The 20,466-nt window shown below is 32.8% G+C and overlaps 2 protein-coding genes across 3 annotated transcripts in view; both read left to right on the plus strand.

The window, feature by feature from the left end:
* The window catches only part of LOC120114125 (interactor of constitutive active ROPs 1-like), a 28,785-nt gene that overhangs the window by 3,638 nt on the left and 4,681 nt on the right, over window positions 1-20,466 (plus strand). For both annotated transcript variants that reach the window (XM_039135123.1, XM_039135124.1), the window contains exon 2: window positions 2,332-2,336. The gene's annotated coding sequence lies outside the window, so the exon portion shown is untranslated. The remainder of the gene's footprint in view (window positions 1-2,331; window positions 2,337-20,466) is intronic.
* Window positions 7,584-7,895, plus strand: LOC120114066 (VQ motif-containing protein 1-like). Its single transcript, XM_039135089.1, has one exon. It carries the CDS (start codon window positions 7,584-7,586, stop codon window positions 7,893-7,895), a length of 312 nt encoding a protein of 103 aa, XP_038991020.1.

Raw genomic sequence — 20,466 nt, forward strand, 5'->3', positions numbered from 1 at the left:
AAATTTTCTATTTACTTTAAACTAACCAAAATATGATAAATCATGCAACCAGGGTATACACATTTCAAACATTTCATGAAGTCAAAGGAAATAGGGATCATTTTGCAAAAATACGGTAAACTTATAGGGCCACGAGCGAAAATAACCCTAAAAGCTACGTTATTTAAACCCTTTTTTACCATTTCACGTAATAAACCCAAACCCTAGCCTCCTTTCAAAATTGTCTAACTTTGCTCTCTCAAAACCTCTCCCCCTTCTCTTGACCGTACCCCATCAGAACCCACGGCCACCGCCTAAATCTTCCAACTCGGTGGTGGAAAAACTCATCCGACGACCGAGCTCAGTCCTAAAGCCCCCTGAAGCCTCTATTTTTTATACTTTTACCTAGATCTTAAGCAAAAGACTCGCAAATTGAACCCCTAAACTAACCAAAAGCCACCGTGACTCCTCGGTTTTTACTTTCGACGAACCCTATGGCTACCATGACCCTCTAAACCCCTTTAGAACTACAACACATTCCCTTCAAACTCGTAAACAAGGCCTAAATTTGAAAAAAGTCGAGTCACTCAACTCTGTATAATATATGTATGTTGCATATGAAAAAGGTATTAAGAAATAAAAATGTGTATCATATACCATTATTGAAATTCGTTTAAATTAGAATCAGTTAGTACCATGACATTATTAATATGTGTAAATTACACGTTTAATACATAAATTACTAGTTTTGGTCCGTTTAGTACCTAAACTTTTAATTTATTCAAAAACATGTCTAAAGTTTAGTTTTCTTTTTATTTTAGTACCCACCATTAAAAACTTTAATTTTTATTTCATTTTAATACCACCGTTCCAAATTTGATGTTAAGTTTTGAAAAGAATGAAAGTTTAGGTGATAAAACAGTCAAAACTGATAGTTCATCTACTGAACACATTAAGTTTTTAATAGCGGATACTTAAATGAAATAAAACTAAACATTAAGTATGATTTTGAAAAAATTGAAAGTTTAGATACTAAAATGGATTATAACTAATAATTTAGGTACTAAATGTGTAGTTTACCCATAATATTTATAATTTAAGTTTTTAAGAAAAAACTCAAACAACTCGACTCTATTCAAATTTCATAAATCTGATTCCGATTCAAATTTTATAAATCCGATTCAACTTAATGTAAAAAAATTCAAATAAAATTTAAATAATAAAATAATACTCTTCAATTCAACTAACTTAAAAAAAACATTTCACTTAACTCGATATCAAATACTCCTACCAATAAATGCTATCATTATTCGTTTAATTATCACGTTTTAGTCATAAAAAAGTAACCAAAACAGACAAAACCATCTTTTTACATTTTTCAACACCTCCGAAACAACCTGCCGCCAACGACAGTAATCCGTTCATCAATCGCCACGTAACTCCATGTTGGGATATTCCGGCAAATCCATGCATCATCCGCCACACGTCGATGGAAACGTGTCCAAAATGCCTCGAGTGTTTGACTCGGTAATAAGCGACTCATCCCGATCCAGTCAACTCAAACACTACCAAAAACTAAACCGCACTACGAGTTCGTGCTCTTTCTTTTTGGAAAAGCTGCATGCACGCGACATTGATCGTGACGGACAAAGAACATGTGTAGCAACGAGATGCAATGCTAATGGAAGATTGTTTATTGAGAATCCTCCATGGCATTGCCTAACTCAACGAGTTGTCAATTTCTCATCTTTTTTATTTTTCCTGTTGATTTGTTGTTGGTGGAGTGAAGCTTATGGAAATTTCTAAGAATCAGTGTATGGAAAGGAAAAAAAAGGGTTTGGTCCATTAGGTTGCTCTCATTTTGACTAATTTAAATCGACCCATATCGTATATATAATTTTAGTAGGTAAATTTTTCAACGTATTTTTTTATACACAAAAACTCAAACGTAAAACTTTACTTAAATAATATCAAATTGTTTATCACTAGAACTAACCACATTAATACGGTTTGGTCCATTTAATTAATTGGTGCACTCAACATGGATTTGTTGTATTTCCACTTTCCCAATTTTAATTTTCAAGCTTAATACCTTTTGTTTTTGGCCAATCCACGCTTTGTATTTGATTTACTCTTTGTCAGCCATATCTAATTCTATTTTTAAAATGAATTAATATAATCTTTTAGGTTGTCCCGACCCACGTCGTACATATGATTTTGGTGAGTGAGTCTCCCAATATGAATTTTCTGTATACACAACGGCTCGAATTCGAGACCTTATTTAAACAATATCAAATTGCTTATCACTTAAACCAATATCTATCGATGAATATATATAATTTTATGTTCGAGATTTATGATTGTTGCCTTTAAATAATACAATCCCAAATATAATTTTATCGAAGTACGATAAATGAAATATTAGTTTAAGGTGGTATGAAAATTTTTAATGTATAAAGGACGGAACTAACATCGGTTAGTTCAAGTGGTAAGTAGTTTGATTCCGCTTAAGCAAGGTCTCAAGTGTATGCAGAAAATCCATGTTAGGAGACTCCTCCATCAAAGTTATGTGTGTAACGCGAGTCGATCTGAATTAATTAAGGTAAAACCTTGAAAAAGGGATGAAAATGGACATATATGGTACGTTGTAGTGACGCATTAAGTTATGCATCATCATTTAGAAGGTATTGGAATACGATATTTTGTGCCTAAATTTAGCACGCAATCTGCTTGTCATAATATATTTTGTCAACGCACATGAACTTTGTTATAAATCCCGAATGGTTGAAAGAAAAAATAAGTACTTAAATTATGTTAATTTTTTTATTTTAGGTATTTAAATTATTATATTTAATTATTTTAAATCATAATATTTTTAATTAAAAATTATTTTTTATTAATAAAATATTGACACGTCATATAAAATTAGATATTTATTTTGATCAAAAAATATTTTAGGGGCTTAAGTAAAAAAGGAGTATAGTTTAAGGACTTATTTTGACAAAAAAGTAATTGAGATGCTTAATGTGATTATATTTATTAATTTAAGTATTTAGTTTGATCAAAAAATAATTTAGATACCTAAAGAAAAAAATAATATAGTTTAAGTATTTCTTTTTAGTTTAAGCCATCCCAAATTAAATGGATGAAGGCCATAAAGGCCCTAAAAAGGGTTATTTTAGAGTTTGCTGGGCTTGTGTGGTTGAATATAGTTTTTTGAGTTAGATCTCTTGGGTCAATGGGCCTATCGTCTCTCATCTATTGAAATATTTTGTTTTTAGTAAAAAAGACCCAATTTTTTTTGGCTAATTTGGTCGGTCATATATATATATATATATATGGGATATGATCTTATTATGCAATGTAAAACTCTTTTAGTTTATGTATAATTCAGATCGTTGGATGAGTGAAAATAGATAACTGAGATTAAAAGTAGAAAATGTGAAGATATTTACTAGGAAAACAAGAGTCAATCGCAACCATCTATTTTCACTCATCAAATGATCTTAAATTTGTGTAAAACTAAAGAATTTTACATTGTGTAAGTGAAGATATAGGGATCTGATCTAATTGCATATAGTAAATTTTTTTTTAGTTTTATATAGATTTAAGACCGTTAGATAAGTGGAAATAGACGACTGAGATCAACAATAGGAAATGAGAAAATATTCTCCGAAAAAAAATAATGTGTTAATCTCTACTATCTATTTTCACACATCCAACGACTCTAAATTTCTGTAAAACTAAAAAAATACGTAAGAATTTACATATTGTCTACCAGGAGTGACGGTGGTAGGATTTGAACTTGGCCTTACAAACTCAAATTCCTGAATTACAACCACATGTACTAATATTTGTTGGCAAAAAAAATACATTGTTTAAGTGAATCTTACCTTATTTTTAATATCATGTGTATCATATAAAGTTGAGAGTTTTAATTTTTAACTTTAAAGTGTAAGGTTTATATTTTTTTTTGTTTTAGGTTTTATAATTAGAATATATAAATTGTGTAAAATAAACTGAATGCAACTTGTGTGTGTATATATATTATCGTATCTAAATTTTATTTTATGTTTTTTTATTATTTTAGATTGGTATTTGAACTTGATTTTTTTTGTTTAAATTAATTCCTAAATTTCACTTTTTGGTTTGATTTGTTTTTTGTGATTTTTTCTAATTAATTATTATTATATATATATTTAAAATCATTTGAATTTTTAGAGTCCTTCAACTCAAATAAATTTAAAATAATCTAATTTAAAACAATAAATCATGTTTTTTTAATAGAAGCCGCTAGTATTATTGAAAAGTGAAAATATCCGAAATTACAATAAGAGTTTACAATTATTATCGTAAACTAAATACATAATTTTGAATTTTCCTATAACATTGAAACTAACCACTTTAGATCATATAAATACGTAATTGTGGCTTAATTGGATTATTATGGTTTTGAGAAGGAAATGGAGGACTACCCAAAAGTGGATTATTTGAAGTTACATAGGTATTCTATAGTGGTATATGAGCATATGGACCATGTGGTTCAAATTTGGTAAAAAAGGTACTTAAAATAAAGGATGAATTGAAGAAATAAGGAAATTATGTCAAATTGAGGGATTAAATTGAAAAATAGAAAACTTATTATCAAAAAGAGGGAATTGAAAGTACATATGTATTATAAATGAAATTAGGGACTAAATCATAAAATTGTCAAATACTTAGTCAAATTTTCAGTTTCTCAAGTAACTCGAAATTTTCAAATTTCAACTCGACTCGAGTTCGAAAACCGAATTGATAATTCAAGTTGACTTAACTAACTAAAAATTGAAAAAAAATCGATATTTTAAGTCTCGAGTTTTGCTCACCCTTATCTGCTGGCGTGGGGGAAGGGTGGTGATAGGCTAAATTATAAATTATTAAAATAGATTATTATTTTTTAAAATAAAATAACTAATTTTATTAAAAAATATATTATTATTCCCTTATAACCATTGACACAATAAATTAGTCATTTGAGATCATATAAGGACATACAAGGAAAAGTTTGAAAAGCTCATCCAAAAAATTCAAACAATATATATATATATATATATATATATATTAATAGATCTGGCTGCATCAGTAAACGAACCATAGTATGAAATCAAACTACTGAAAGATTACCGACAAACACAAATCAAAACTAAGCATCATGAGAAACTATCTCCGAACGTAAATCACATATCTATATTCAATCCAAGAGCCCAAAGCAAAGAAAATTTACATGATAACAAATAAGCATCATATTAATCAGTCTCGATGATGTCATATCCAATCCTAAAAGAAAAAAAAATCAAAAAAAAAAAATCAAAGGACCAACAAAGAAGATTAAAAATATGTCAAAAGATCAAGATTAACAAATAATTATTTTTCAATTAATCTAGGGTACTTATAAGTGGTGGTATATATTCTAAAGATTCTTAATCATTTGACAATGAACGCTCAAATATTATGCGGTCTCTGATACTTAAACCTGAAAGCTCTAAAAATAATAATAATTTCTTTAACCACTAAAATTAATGACAAATATAATTTGATTATATGGGGGATAACGACCCATTCTAAAACTCAATAAGTTAAATTTGATGTTGTCCCTATACCAACAGCGGTCAAGCTTGGCAACCATCATTTTCTTCCTTTCTCTTTCCCTTACTAAATAATGGGTCCAACAACGTAAATAAATCATAAACCACCCATCAAAATTAAGAAACCACCCTAGAGGTAACCTAATTTAATCAATCGAACAATCCTCGAAAAAACCCTAGGTCGTCTCTCGTCCACGTATGTATCTTTGAGCTGAAACAGTGGGACACTCCTACATCTATTCACTCTAGAATTGGGACCAATCCATGTATGGCTTTCCAAAACCTTTGAAAATATCCAACAAACAACTTTGAATATGAAGTAAGATAATTAGACTATGTTGTCCAAATTAAACATTATAATTGCCAGTTCAAAGAAAGATTTTATTTTATTATCCATATTAATATGAGTGTATGTGTATAATGATATTAAAATTTGAATAAAATCTTTAGAGTCAAATCATGCACAGTCCCTGATTTTATATGAAATGTGTGTATAAAATAAGAAAACAAATCAAGGTAGACCCAAAAGTGACCTTTTCTGATCCGTCCAATCTCCAATGTCAAACATTTCTGGTCATACTTCAAATCATCCTTGCCATTTTCTAATACTGGCAAAAGGAACAACTATATTTTATATAGGGATATTGACTTCCCTCTCAAAGAAATCTTCACGATGGCATGCAAACACGTGGAACTCAAATTACAATATTTTAATTACGATTTACCTGCCCAAGTTTAAATTTTATATTACTTAAACCTTTAGCGATAGAGGCGAACTAAAATTTTATGTGACGAAAATATATTTTTAATAGAAAATGTATAGAAAAAATTTAAAATATATGATAATTTTAAATTTTCAGGGGGTCCATCCGCCCCCTCGGTCCATAATTAATATTAGGGGTGTAAATGAACAGAGCGTTCGGTGAACTGTTCGTATAACGTTCGTTCGTTAAGTTAAATAAAAATGTATGAACAAAATGTTTTATATTCATTTAATAAACGAACGAATACAAATAGAAGTGTGCTTGGTTCATTTATGTTCACGAACAAGCTCGTTTATTGAATCATTCATTTATTTTCATGAACAAGGTCGTTTACTTGGTTATCATTCTCCTTTTATTTTTTACATGTTAACTATTGGTGAAGGTAGATACTAAATTGAATACATGATAAAAGTTACGATTTAATTTGTAAATTTTAAGGAATTTAAGTACTAATAGTGTAATTTTATCATTTTATTTAGCTTATAAATGAAAGGTTTAAACTAAAAATTGAATATATAAGCGAATGATAAACAAATACTAAACGAATATTAAACAAATGCTAAATGAACGTTAAATAAATATGTTCGTGAATAATAAATAAATGAATACAAACACAAAATTATCAAAAACTAATATTGATTTAAAATCGATTCATTTACACTCCTAATTAATATTTCTCGATTGTAATCACCAAAATATCAGAACTCATATGTCTTTCACAAGACTAATTAATTTTGGATCATTTACGTAACGTGATTAACCAGTGCTACGTCCAATTCTCTTTCTTCCTTCATCAATCATAGAAATTGAAGCCGAAACTTGAAAATGTATTAACGTCAAAGCAGAAGGGTCCGTGCAGGGTCCACAATGGCATGCGTGTGCCCTTTGACTGACCTCGTAATCGTGTACATACGTACAAATGCAACGCATTTCAGCATGCAATTTCCTCTCATGTCCCATTGAATTACATAAATAAAGATACTTTTGACCCAATCAAAAATGTTTGGTCCTTCTAGACTGCCTCTAACACAACGGTCAAATAGTCTCGTCTCTCTCTGCTTTGACTAATGCATCCGTGCATATTCCATTGCTTCTGGTAGTCTCCCTTATATATATATGGAAACAGCATACACTAATACGAAATCATAAAATAAAAACTACCCTTTACTCCTTTGGCATAATTGGATTATTGGTTTCTTTTAATTCTTCTTTTGATATGTCGAACGGAGGAGAACCGGTGAAGGTGGTGATCATCAACACCAAGTACGTCGAAACGGATGCCACGAGCTTTAAGTCCGTCGTGCAAGAGCTGACCGGAAAAGATTCGGTAGTTACGAGCGATCCGCCGAGGCGGAGGAGCCGGTTTTACCATGAAGAGATGAACAAGAAAGAACAGGCTGCCGGGGTTGGGAGTGCTTCATCTAGGTCGGGGGAGTCGGTGTTGGTGAAGAATTTGTCATTCAAAAAGTTCGAAAGGCTGCTAAAGGAGATGCCACCGGCGGATGATTTGTGGTGGAGGATGGAGTGAAATAACCCATAGTTTTTATGGCTCTTGCAATGGTGCGTTCTTACACTAATTATTGCAGGGTTTTGCAGACCATTCTTACTGTGGATTGATTTAGTTATTCCTTGTATTATTCATTCATTATTTTTTACCTATATATATATATATATATATATATATATATATATATATGTATATATCCATATATGTTTCGGTAATAATTATCCTTCATTCATTATCAGTTGTGCGATGAAAGGGGTTAAACCTACCAAATATGAGGACCTTTAAGAGCATATAAGCCTATATCCATTCAAAACAATATTAATCCAGAAATAAAAGGCCCAAACATCCTATACCAAGCCTAGTCAACTGGACCCATCTGAACACCACTAAGCTGGGCAGGACGCAAAATTATACGAGAAGGAGGAATTTATAAAATTTTAAAGAATAAAATAGATAATAAATAAATATATATATATAATATATTATAAATTGAAATGTCCGAGGGACAACTGAATTTCGTGTTAATCCCAGTAAAAGCTCAAAATCCTCCAAACTCGAGTTCACACCCAGATCCACTTCCTTACCTAGTTTATCTAGTAAACTTTCTCAGCCACAACTACTAGGGAGAGATTCAGAATTAGATATTGACCGGGGTCGAAATATTAAATTTTAAAAAAAAAATATAAATGCTTATTATGTATTTAACCTTAAGATTCATAAGATAATGTCTAATTTGTATAATATTTAAATTTACAATGACCTAAATTGTTATTAGACCTAAAAAACTAAGAACATTGAATTATCCTTCTTTAATTCGGCCTCTACCTGACTAAATATTTAATATTTTTTGTATTTTTTAAATTTGAATACTTATTTTTAAATGGACTAAAACACTATTAAATGAAAATATATCGAATATAAAAATTTGTAGGGGTCGGGGCCCTTTGGGCCCCAATAGAGCTCCGCTCCTGACCACCACTCATCTTTTTCCCATAATCCGATCAATCAAAATTTCATTTTTTAAGGGTTAATTATACAGATGATTACTTATGTTTGTGTTTTGTTACCTATTTATCATTGATTTCAAAAAACATAAGATATGGTCACTTTGGTTTTTATTTAATTAAGATACAGTCACTTTCGTTTTTATTTAATTAAGATGTGGTCATCACGGGTTAACTATTGTTAACAATTAACATAATATGTGACGTGATAGTTGGTATAATCACACATTTAGTCCCTTTTTAAATATTCTCTCAATTTAATCATACTTTTAAATAAATTTTAACATAAAATATATATTTTTTAAATAAAAATAAAAATAAAATATTTTAAAATTAAGTTAATAATAAAATATATTTAATAAGTTAATATAATTTTTAAGCTAATATTATGAATTTAAGTATTTATAAACCAAGATACAATATATACACCATGTTGTCTACTTTAAACCAAGCAATGGTTAAGGCTTAATGGTTGAATACATGTTTAGTTTCCTAAGTTACCAAGGTTTGAATTTTTTTAATTTATTAAAAGTATGACTAAATTAAGAGAATATGTAAATAATATGAACTAAATGTGTGATTATATCAAAACTATTTAACTTCTGTTAACGAAAGTTAACTCGGGGTGACCACATCTTAATTAAATAAAAATGAAAGTGGTCATATCTTATTTATTTTTTTAAACCAATAGACAAAACACAAACATAAATGATCATTCGTGTAGTTAACATTTTTATATTAAACTAAAGTGGTTACAAAGTAGTATATGTTCTAAATACTCTCAACCATTTGACAATGAGCACTCAATCACCATGTTGCAATCGCTGGTGCTCGAACTTGTGACCTCTAGGAAAAACAACAATTCCTTTAACCACTGAGGTAAGTTGGTTCGTGCAAAATTTCATCCTTTAACATTTAAAAAATTTGATAGGTCGATCAATAATTTCTAGAGCGAGTGATTAAAAGTTCTCAGTTGACACATCACTTTTTTCCTAGACATAATTAGATATCTATTATGAGTCAAATTTCCCTTCTCCCTCTCTTAAATAGAAATTGTTCAAAAAAAATCGATAGTTGGTCCATTTTCTAATTGGTTGAAAGTGGCATATGGTATATTTTAATAGATGTCAGATGGTATTAATTTTAGGGTAAATTATACATTTAGTATTTAAACTATCAGTTTTAGAATGTCACTTTCAATTTTTTAAAATCATACCTAAAGTTTATTTTCATTTCATTTTAGTACCCCCACCGTTAAAAACTCAACGCGTTTAGTACCTAAATTATCAGTTTTGATATGTTTTAGTGCCTAAACTTTCAATTTTTTCAAAAGTTAACTTTAAATTTTGAACGGGGTCCTAAAGCGAGACAAAAACTAAAGTTTCTTAACGGTGGAATACCAAAATGAAACAAAAACTAAACTTTAGGTATGATTTTGAAAATTTTAAAAGTTTATATACTAAAATGGGTCAAAACTGATAGTTTAAATATTAAATGCATTTACGCTTCATTTTAATGCCAATAGACTAAATCGAATAATAAAATATAACTTAAAAGTTTCTATTTTATAGGAAGAATGATTCAAAGAAGAATATATAAAATATAAGGGTTAAAACATGCAATAAACAGTAATAAAATTCTATATTTTATAAAAATGTTTTGTTATTGAATATAAGTATTTATGATTAGATCGCCATTGGATCAATCTTGTTCCATCGTGATGACAACTGTGGGCTAACTTCATTAAATATTTAATGGGGGTTCTAGGCCCAAAGAGTAGTTGAAAAATTAAGAGAAAAACAATTAAATTTCACATGCAGTGTCTTCCCTTAATATAAGGAAAGCTCATCAACTTGTATTCGATTTCACATGCTTTGTCATGGACTAGCCTTTGTTATTATTAATAACTTGCACTCCCTTTTTTAATAAAAATAATTAAATGAAAAAATATATATATATATATATATATATATATATATATATATATATATATATATATATATGATGGACCACATCGACCTTCATTCCTTCAGTAATTTGAATAACTACAGTACTCGTATGGTTATCATATTTTAAATTTAACGAGACAAGAAAATATTCAAAGCTCTAATAACACTTTGACTCTATCATAAGTCTTCACTGTCACTTTCTTTTTTTTCTTTTTATTTTTCAATATGCATATTGTCTAATTTAATTCGGTTACCAACGGGTTTGTTTTAGTGATAAGCAGTTTGATACCGTTTAAGCAGGTCTCGAGTTCGAGTCATTGTGTATGCAGGAAATTTCCGCTGGAAGACTCACCCACCAAAACCAGGTGCACGACCCGAGTTGGTCCAGATTAATCAAAGTAAAGACTGAGAACCAGAAGAGCAACTATATATATTTAAAATACTCTTAATTACTTAACAATGAACATTTATACATTCCTATAAATAAAGTATTTATATTCGAAATCTATAAAAATAATAATAATATTTTTAATCAATAAAACCTCTTAAATAAACATAATAAAATTTATAATATTATAATATAAATATCAAAATTGCTCAATAATTACTAAAATCCATATATAAAGTGCAGGTGCATGTACAGTGACAATAGAAGGAAGAAAATAAAAAAGGGTTGAAGATCCAGGTTGGGATTTCCAAGGTTCTACTACCAATATTTTCCCACAAATTACACTCTCGTCCTTTTCTCTTCAATTTCTTTTATTAAAAAAACAATCACAATCGGACAATAATACAAGAAAATTATAGCTTTAGCATTCAAACTTATCAAATTGTATAAATTAATTAATTTTAGATAAATTTTTTTATGTATTTATTGTTATTTGTGAGTGATATTAAGGGAGTATATGCCCCTTTCCCATTTGCTGCTTTTATTCAAACTTTTGAACACTTCCTTCTCTCCATGCTTTTATCCATTGTTTTAAAAATTGGATCGGACCGGCTGGTTCAACTGGGAATCGTTGTCTAGTCTGGTTCAATTTACACTGGTTGAACCGCTACTAGTGAACCGGTCAGAACCGCTGAACCGTTCGAACCGGACCGGCTAAAAATCGGAAAAAAATGATTTTTTTTAAAAAAAAAAATTAAACCAAACGACGTCGTTTGTTAAACGAGCCAAGTCAAACTCGAGTATTGCTGAGCTCGACTCGAACTTGAAAACTTTAAAAGTAAGCTCAACTCTACTCAAACTCACGAGCTAAAAATTATCAAGTTCAACTCAAACTCGAAATATAATATTGAAACTTGAACTCAAAAAGGCTTGAACTCAACAAAAATTTAGAAGCTCGATTGAAGCTTAAAATTCGAGCTTAATTGAAGTGAAAGAATAGTTCACTCAATGCTCACCAAAAGACTCCATGATTTTGAATGTCAAATTACCTCTATTATTTATAGAAGTTATTTGTGATGCTCTTCTATGTTTCTTAGTCATGTGGGATTGTTTTGTTCTCATATTTTTACTCTTTAGACTTTTGGGACGCTTTTCTATGTTTCTTAGCCATGTGAGATTATTTTAAAAAAAAATAAACTAAACAAATATCATTTTATTATGATTTTTTTAGCCCCAAATTTATTTTTTTATTATAGTTATATAATTATATTTAGAGAAAATCGCCTCAGTGACAAAAAATGCCTTATAATATACGATTTTAACCAACTTTTTTTGGATTTGCCAAAATGACCAACAAAATCGCAACGCGAAATAAAAATCGCAACGCGATCCCCAGAATCGCAAATCAGTTTCCAAAATCGCAACGTGATTCTTAAAAATCGCAATGCGATAGTACAAATTCGCATTGCGATTTTCCAAAATCGCAACGCGAATATGAAAATCGCAACGCGAACACATAAATCGCAACGCGTATCCGTAAATCGCAACGTGTATCCGTAAATCGCAACGCGTATGGGTAAATCGCAATGCGTATCCGTATATCGCAACGCGTATCCGTAAATCGCAACGATAATCCGTAAATCGCAACGAGAATCTGTAAATCGCAACGATAATCCGTAAATCGCAACGAGAATCTGTAAAACACAACACTGAAATTTTGGGTATATAACACTGAAATCATAAACTAAATCCCTAAATCGCAACTCATTCCATCTCCATCTATCACTCTCTCCGGCGACATCCGTTCCTATATCCAACGACATCCTTCCCAATCCGGCAACAGGTTTTAGTTTCACAGCTCGTCTGTTTAGTAAATTAATTTACAACCATGAAATCATCTAATGTTGATCATGTTTGGATAGATTTGTGTTTTGGAGGGTCATGGGATAATGTTCATGGTGTTTTACAATATATGCCTTTACCCATGAATCTTCAACTAAAATTGTCTTTACAAAAGTTAACTTATGAAACTCTAATGCTACGTGTTTCAAATAAATTGAATTTAGAGCCCCTAAGTGGATTTAGGCTATCTTATCAGAGAAATGGTAAAGTTTATTTGTTAACCGACAATGAAGATGTTGAACGATTCATTGCTTACATTAGTGTTTCACAAGATGATGTTACATTGTATGTTGTTGAACCTAGAAGTAGTATTGTTGGGTCAGTAGCGGGTAGTAATCAACTAAGTTTTTCTCAAAACCCACAACCTTTCTCTAATCCAAATCCCAATCAACTTTCAGCACCAAATTCCGGTTTTCGTATTGACCAGTTAGACGATGATGAGCCAACAGAAAAAATTGTGAGTACTAGTCAGTATTCGAAATTTGGTCTTGGTCAATATCCGGACTTTGATATTGGTCAATACACGGATTTTGATGATGTTTCAGAAGAAGAAACAGACCATGCGTGTAATGATTTTGATATTGGTCAATACCGAATTTTGATGATGAAACAGCCGTTGCCGAAGAATGTATTGTTGATGATAATGAGGAGGAAGTTACGACTGTGAATGAACATGTTGAACATCCATTCTGTAATTCATATAATCCTGAAGAAGAAAAAGAAGAAGAAAAAGTCCCCGAAGAAAAGAAAATGCCACGGGCGTATAACTGGAATATGCCAGAATTACTTCAGATACCGGAAGAAGAGTTGATAAAGAAAGCAGTTGATTGTTACACAAAAGTTATTCGTATCAAGAAAGATGATTGTTTTGATACAAAGGAAGACTTGAAGATAGCTTTGTATACGAAATGTGTGGAAGATGGCTATCAACTAAAAGTTAACAAATCAAGCAAAGATCGTTTCGAAACAAGGTGTATGATTGACAAAAACTGTACGTGGCGTATGATTGCAAAGAGAATAAAAGATTGCAAAATGTTTCAAGTTAGGACTTTTATTGATAAACATACATGTTCAAGAACCCAAGTTTTTCCTCACCATAGACAGGCAAACAAAAAGGTGTTGGGTGGTTTTCTGGCTGAGTTAATGTTTTTGAATGGCAGGGTATATCGGGGACATGAAATTATGACTGACATGAATGCTCGGTTCAAGATTAGTATATCATATTCTCAAGCTTGGAGAGCCAAATGTTATGCCTTGGAATTGTTGAGGGGGTCGCCAGAAGCATCGTTTGCCCAACTGCCGGCTTATTGTCACAATTTAAAGCTGAAAAATCCTAGGTCGGTAACTCATATCAAAACAGATAGAGATGGACGCTTTGAGTTGCTGTTTATCGCCATTGGTGCTACGGTTAGTAAATCAATATAATTTTGTTGACTCATTTTTGTTAGTTACATGCATTTCACATTTAAATGATTATATTTCTTGTGTATATTATTTTGTAGATTCGTTCGTTTATTACTTGCATGCGCCCAGTTATTATAGTTGACGGAGCACATTTGAAAGGTCGATACCTTGGAGTAAACTTATTAGCAGTAGCCATGGATGCTAACAATGGGATATTGCCAATAGCTTACGGGGTTGGCAAATCTGAAACCTCTGATTCATGGACATGGTTTATGGGGCATCTTAGGGATTGCATAGGTCCTATTAGCAATCTGACAATCATATCCGATAGGGCAAACTCAATTGACAACGCTGTTAGAAGGTGTTTCCCAGATGCTTTTCATGGACTTTGTGGTGTTCATTTGTATAGAAATCTAAAATCAAGGTCTGCTGGTATAAAAAAGCACAAATGGACATACTGGAAGGCTGTAAAAGCTTATCGGGAAGTGGATTTCAATAAGCATATAAATTGTTTAAGACGTGTTTTGCCTCAGTGTGCTCAAACAGTAGAAGATGTCGGGTTTGAAAGATGGTCAAGAGTACATCAACTTGGAGCAAGATATGGTTTCATGACGTCTAATAGTGCAGAATCAATCAACGCATTAAGTCGTCATTCCCGGAAATTACCCATTACTATGTTAATGGAGTTTTTTCGAGCCTCTATTCAACAGTGGTACTACAAGAAAAGAAACCATGCAGGTATTATTTCTTTGAATTCGTAACTTATCATATTTATATATTTACTAAGTATTGTTTATTTAAATTTACAGGAACATTGGAACATCGTGTTACACCATGGACTGAAAAAAAGATAACGAAACGTGTTGTGAAGTCAACGTCATGGAGAGTTGAACCATGTTCAAACACTTTGTTTCAAGTACTGGATAATAACTTAAATGGGCTAGTCGATCTAAATGCAAAGACGTGTAGTTGTATGAAATGGCAAACATCTGGTTATCCGTGTGGCCATGTTATAAAAGTTGCTCTTCATTTAAACCAAGATGATTCAAGCGCATACGCTATGGATTGCTACACTACAGAAGTTTATCGACAGACTTATGCCGAGATTGTCTACCCTATTCCACATCCTTCTGAGTGGGACATACCAGATGACTTACAAACAGTTTTGCCACCAGCCATGGACAGAAGGCTACTTGGCCGACCAAAAAGTCACGATCGTATACCGTCTAAGGGTGAAGAGAAGAAGAGATCGACATGTAGTCGGTGCAAGGAAAGTGGTCATACAAGGTTGACATGTGGATCACCAGTGCCATCAAAATCATCTTTTCCTCTACCAAAATATGGATCCTCATCAAAATCCAAAGCTCATATGGTGTCAAGCAAAAGGCAATCATCTTTAAAATCCCAATCACAATTGGCTTCACCTTTTGGGACTGTTAACTTAGGTGATTTTTAAATGCAAACGTTGTATTATGTGGATTTTATGTGTGAACTTTTAACATTTTCAGTTGAATTAATGACTCAGGCCAACCATTTTGACTTAACCAACTCTTGTTATTCAGTTGTTATCACTATTAGGCATGCATTTGACTATCGCAACACGGAAATTACAATCGCAACGAGAGAATCGCAATGCGAAATGAAAATCCCAACATGAAAATCGCAATGCGGAAATGAAAATCGCAACGAGAGAATCGCAATGCGAAATGAAAATCGCAATGCGAAATGAAAATCGCAACGAGAGAATCGCAATGCGAAATGAAAATCGCAATGCAAAATGAAAATCGCAACGAGAGAATCGCAAAGCGAAATTAAAATCGCATTGCGATTCTCTCGTTGCGATTTTCATTTCCACATTGCGATTTTCATTTCGCATTGCGATTCTCTCGTTGCGATTTTCATTTCGCATTGCGATTTTCATTTCGCATTGCGATAGTCATTTTTGCCTTCAACATAATGCAGATTGAAATCAACAAAATCAACCATTACATTTCAATCAATTAAACAAGCACAAATAAGAATTATGTTCGCATCAATTACACAAATCAACTTTTACAAATCATCTTTTACAAATCAATTAAACAATCAAAAAATAAGCAATAATTCTTATTTCCGATCATCTACTATTGAATCAACTTTTACAAATCAATTAAACAATCAAAAAACAATCAATTAAACTATTGAATCAACTTTTGCAGCCATACATCATTTTCACGCAGTTCACTTCTGAGATTAACCTGCAGAAACCAAACATTTGCTCAAACAACACTTTCTACACATCTAAAACCTACAAACAGCAAATTATTGAATTCTAGGTACTTAACCAAACATTTTCAAACCAAAAGTATATAAACTTACCAATTGTTTATGGACATTTTTATAACGCGGATACAGGTAGGCAGCGTCTCGTATATATCGATTTAGCCATATAATGCCGAAACCACAAGCCTACTGCAGCTCTATCTCTATCGGTGGGAGGTAGATACTTGATGCTTCCCGTCGTCAAACGCTCCAACGCCAAGCATAGGAGAGGACCACAATCTCCTCTGGCTCCGCTCGTTTGTTGTGGCGCGGTCTCGTCTCTAATAACTGTAATATTGAGCTTCTTTGGCTTCTTGTTTCCAGAACGAGTCCAATAATTGATCGCATCCAATAATTTAGCCAAATGAGAGCTCCATCCCTTAATAACATCTCTTAAATCAGCCAATGATATGTAATTTATCATGCTGTCATACACTATTGTCTTAAGGGATGGGAGCTGAAGCTCGACGAGAATCCAATGTTTACGTTCCAAAACAGGGATAAACACCTGCAATCATAAGTAATAATTCATTCATTTGCGCACTTATTTCATAAAACCTTTAAACTCAATCTAAAATAAATACTAACCTTATCGACCTCCCACCATGCAGGATAAAGTTTAGCTTGTCCATTGCCCAAATCAAATGATTCATCTCGTGCATTCTTCAAGTGAACGGCGTTAAAAGACGTCGGCATAATTGTATATCGTATATTTTTATTTTTCTTAAGTTTTCTTATTATTAGAAGACGTGTCACCCACGCATCGATATGCTGTTTTACAAAAAAAGACATATATTAGTGACTTACATAAATTAAAAAAAAATTAATCAAATTGAAATATAAGAAAAATATAAGACTTACCCCCCCATCGAAATAGCCATTGTCTTCGACCCCTAATAATACGCCCCACCAAGACCGATCAAGCAACAAATAGATATCATCGGTGAGCTTGCATATGTCAGTGAAACACCCCTGGCTCCGCTCATGTAGATAAAAATCAACAGCGGTCTTAGCCCAAAGGGTGTTATCCAGAATTGTGTCCGGTAGTTGTTCCCTCTCCTCTTCAGATACCGGTATGGTACTGGCCGGTAACTCATACAAGAGCCAACTTGAATCCATCATGTCCGGCACGTCAGAGGGTTTCTCAAGAAGCCTACATATGACGCCATGTGAATCGGGCTCTTGAATGGTGGGAGGGACCTCTTCAATGATGACAGTGGCCTCTTGAACGGTGGGAGGGGACTCTCGAGGAATGATAGGGGGGGCCTCTTCAACGATAGGAGTGGACTCTTGAGGGATGACAGGCGAGTCGGGCTTCTTCTTGCGGTGTCTTCGCACTATTGGGGTGTACGGAGACTTAATAGCACGTGCACGCTGTCTGATGCGTGAACTCCGTCGTGCAAGCATAACCCGACGTAAAGCATCCACTCTATCGGGCCGCTAAATAATTAAATACAAAAATCAGTAAATAAACAGACATGATATTTAAACAGTGAAAACAAAGACAAATATGTTTCAAACTTGCATTGTATTCACCCAAGTCATTATTCTATCATAGTTCACAAAATGCATCAGATAACAAAGAAAAATATGTTTCAAACTAATACCCTGAAGTTAGTATTTGTCTTTGTTTTGTCTATTGGTTGAAGTAATGCAATCCATTCAAGTTTCAATTTACAGAAGAAGAAATAGTTTACTTTCGCAACACGAAACTTAAAATCGCAACGCGAAATGATAATCGCAACGAGAAACCAAAATCGCAACGCGAAACCAAAATCGCAACGCGAAATGAAAATCGCAACGACAGAATCGCAACGCGAAATGAAAATCGCAACGAAAGAATCGCAACGCGAAATGAAAATCGCAATGCGATTTTGGTTTCGCGTTGCGATCTTGTCGTTGCGATTTTGGTTTCGCGTTGCGATTCTGTCGTTGCGATTTTGGTTTCGCGTTGCGATTTTAAGTTTCGTGTTGCGAAAGTAAACTATTTCTTCTTCTACAAATTGAAACTTGAATGGATTGCATTACTTCAACCAAAAGACAAAACAAAGACAAATACTATTTCACAGTGTTAAAGAATACACAGTTTAGCAGAATTGGCAGCAACCGAACAAATTTACTTTCAACCAAAAGACAAAACAAAGACAAATACTATTTCACAGTGTTAAAGAATACACAGTTTAGCAGAATTGGCAGCAACCGAACAAATTTACTTTCAACCAAAAGACAAAACAAAGACAAATACTATTTCACAGTGTTAAAGAATACACAGTTTAGCAGAATTGGCAGCAACCGAACAAATTTACTTTCAACCAAAAGACAAAACAAAGACAAATACTATTTCACAGTGTTAAAGAATACACAGTTTAGCAGAATTGGCAGCAACCGAACAAATTTACTTTCAACCAAAAGACAAAACAAAGACAAATACTATTTCACAGTGTTAAAGAATACACAGTTTAGCAGAATTGGCAGCAACCGAACAAATTTACTTTCAACCAAAAGACAAAACAAAGACAAATACTATTTCACAGTGTTAAAGAATACACAGTTTAGCAGAATTGGCAGCAACCGAATAAATTTACTAAGCAATCTAAGTGAAATGGCTAATCTAAGTGAAATTACGAGTAAATTATCATTAAGTTAAATATGGAAAATCTTAAACTTACCTCGTTGCGTAGAGTATGAACCTCATTCTGCAACGATACTATCATCTCACGTAGAGCGGCAACCTCACCACGTAAAGTTGACACCTCCACACGCCATGCACCATCGTTATCGCGTAGAGTACCGATCTCCTCACGCAAGGCATTGACCTCATCACGTAACTCCCTTGACTCATCCCGTGGAGGTGGAGGTGGAGAACAGGGAGATAGGAGTCGTGGCATCTTTGCCGGTCGCCTATCATTAGGTGATGGTGGAGAAGAGGCTCGATGATGTGACGGGATAGGTGATGGCTCTCGTTCTAGAGGTGTATAGTCGGGTCGATCGGGTGATGGCTCTAGGTGAGGTGATGGCTCTCGAATTGGAGGAAGTGGATGCTGCTCATCATCCGTGCCATCAAAAAAACTCTGACTAGCTTGCCACCAATCAATGGCAAGCTCTTCCTCCGTGGGTGTCAGTCTTTGTAATGGAATGTTGGCCTCCTAAAATATAAAAACTCAAACAAAGTTAAACGTCTACTATTAATAACTTGTTTATATATTATATGAAAGTATTTGTGTTAACTTACATTATTTATTGTCGCATATGGTATTAAGTCTTCCCAATCCAACAGAGTTTTCCTCTTCCAGGAAATAGCCCTGGGAATATCATTTGACGTTTTTATTGCATATGTACGCATGCTGGGGAAAGCCTCGAATATCCAAATCTACAAACAATATAATAACAAAATTAGTAATTGTTAAATAATTAATTATAATTTTAGAAACATTATATAGAAATTCTTACCTTAAAGGCCCAAACAAAGCCTGACAAAGTGTATTTCGACCCATCGCCACGCAAACTTTTGCGGTCATCAAAGGCAGTAGACAACTTAGTCCAGGTAGCTTTCCATATATACGAACCCCACGGAAACAGATTCCATGCATTCAGGTCCTCTACCAATATTATTAGCTCCCGAGGAATAGGTTGTCTGGCCTCTC

The sequence above is a fragment of the Hibiscus syriacus genome, unplaced genomic scaffold, assembly GCF_006381635.1.
Source record: "Hibiscus syriacus cultivar Baekdansim isolate YM2019G1 unplaced genomic scaffold, ASM638163v2 tig00110220_pilon, whole genome shotgun sequence".
Classification (NCBI taxonomy): Eukaryota; Viridiplantae; Streptophyta; class Magnoliopsida; order Malvales; family Malvaceae; genus Hibiscus; species Hibiscus syriacus.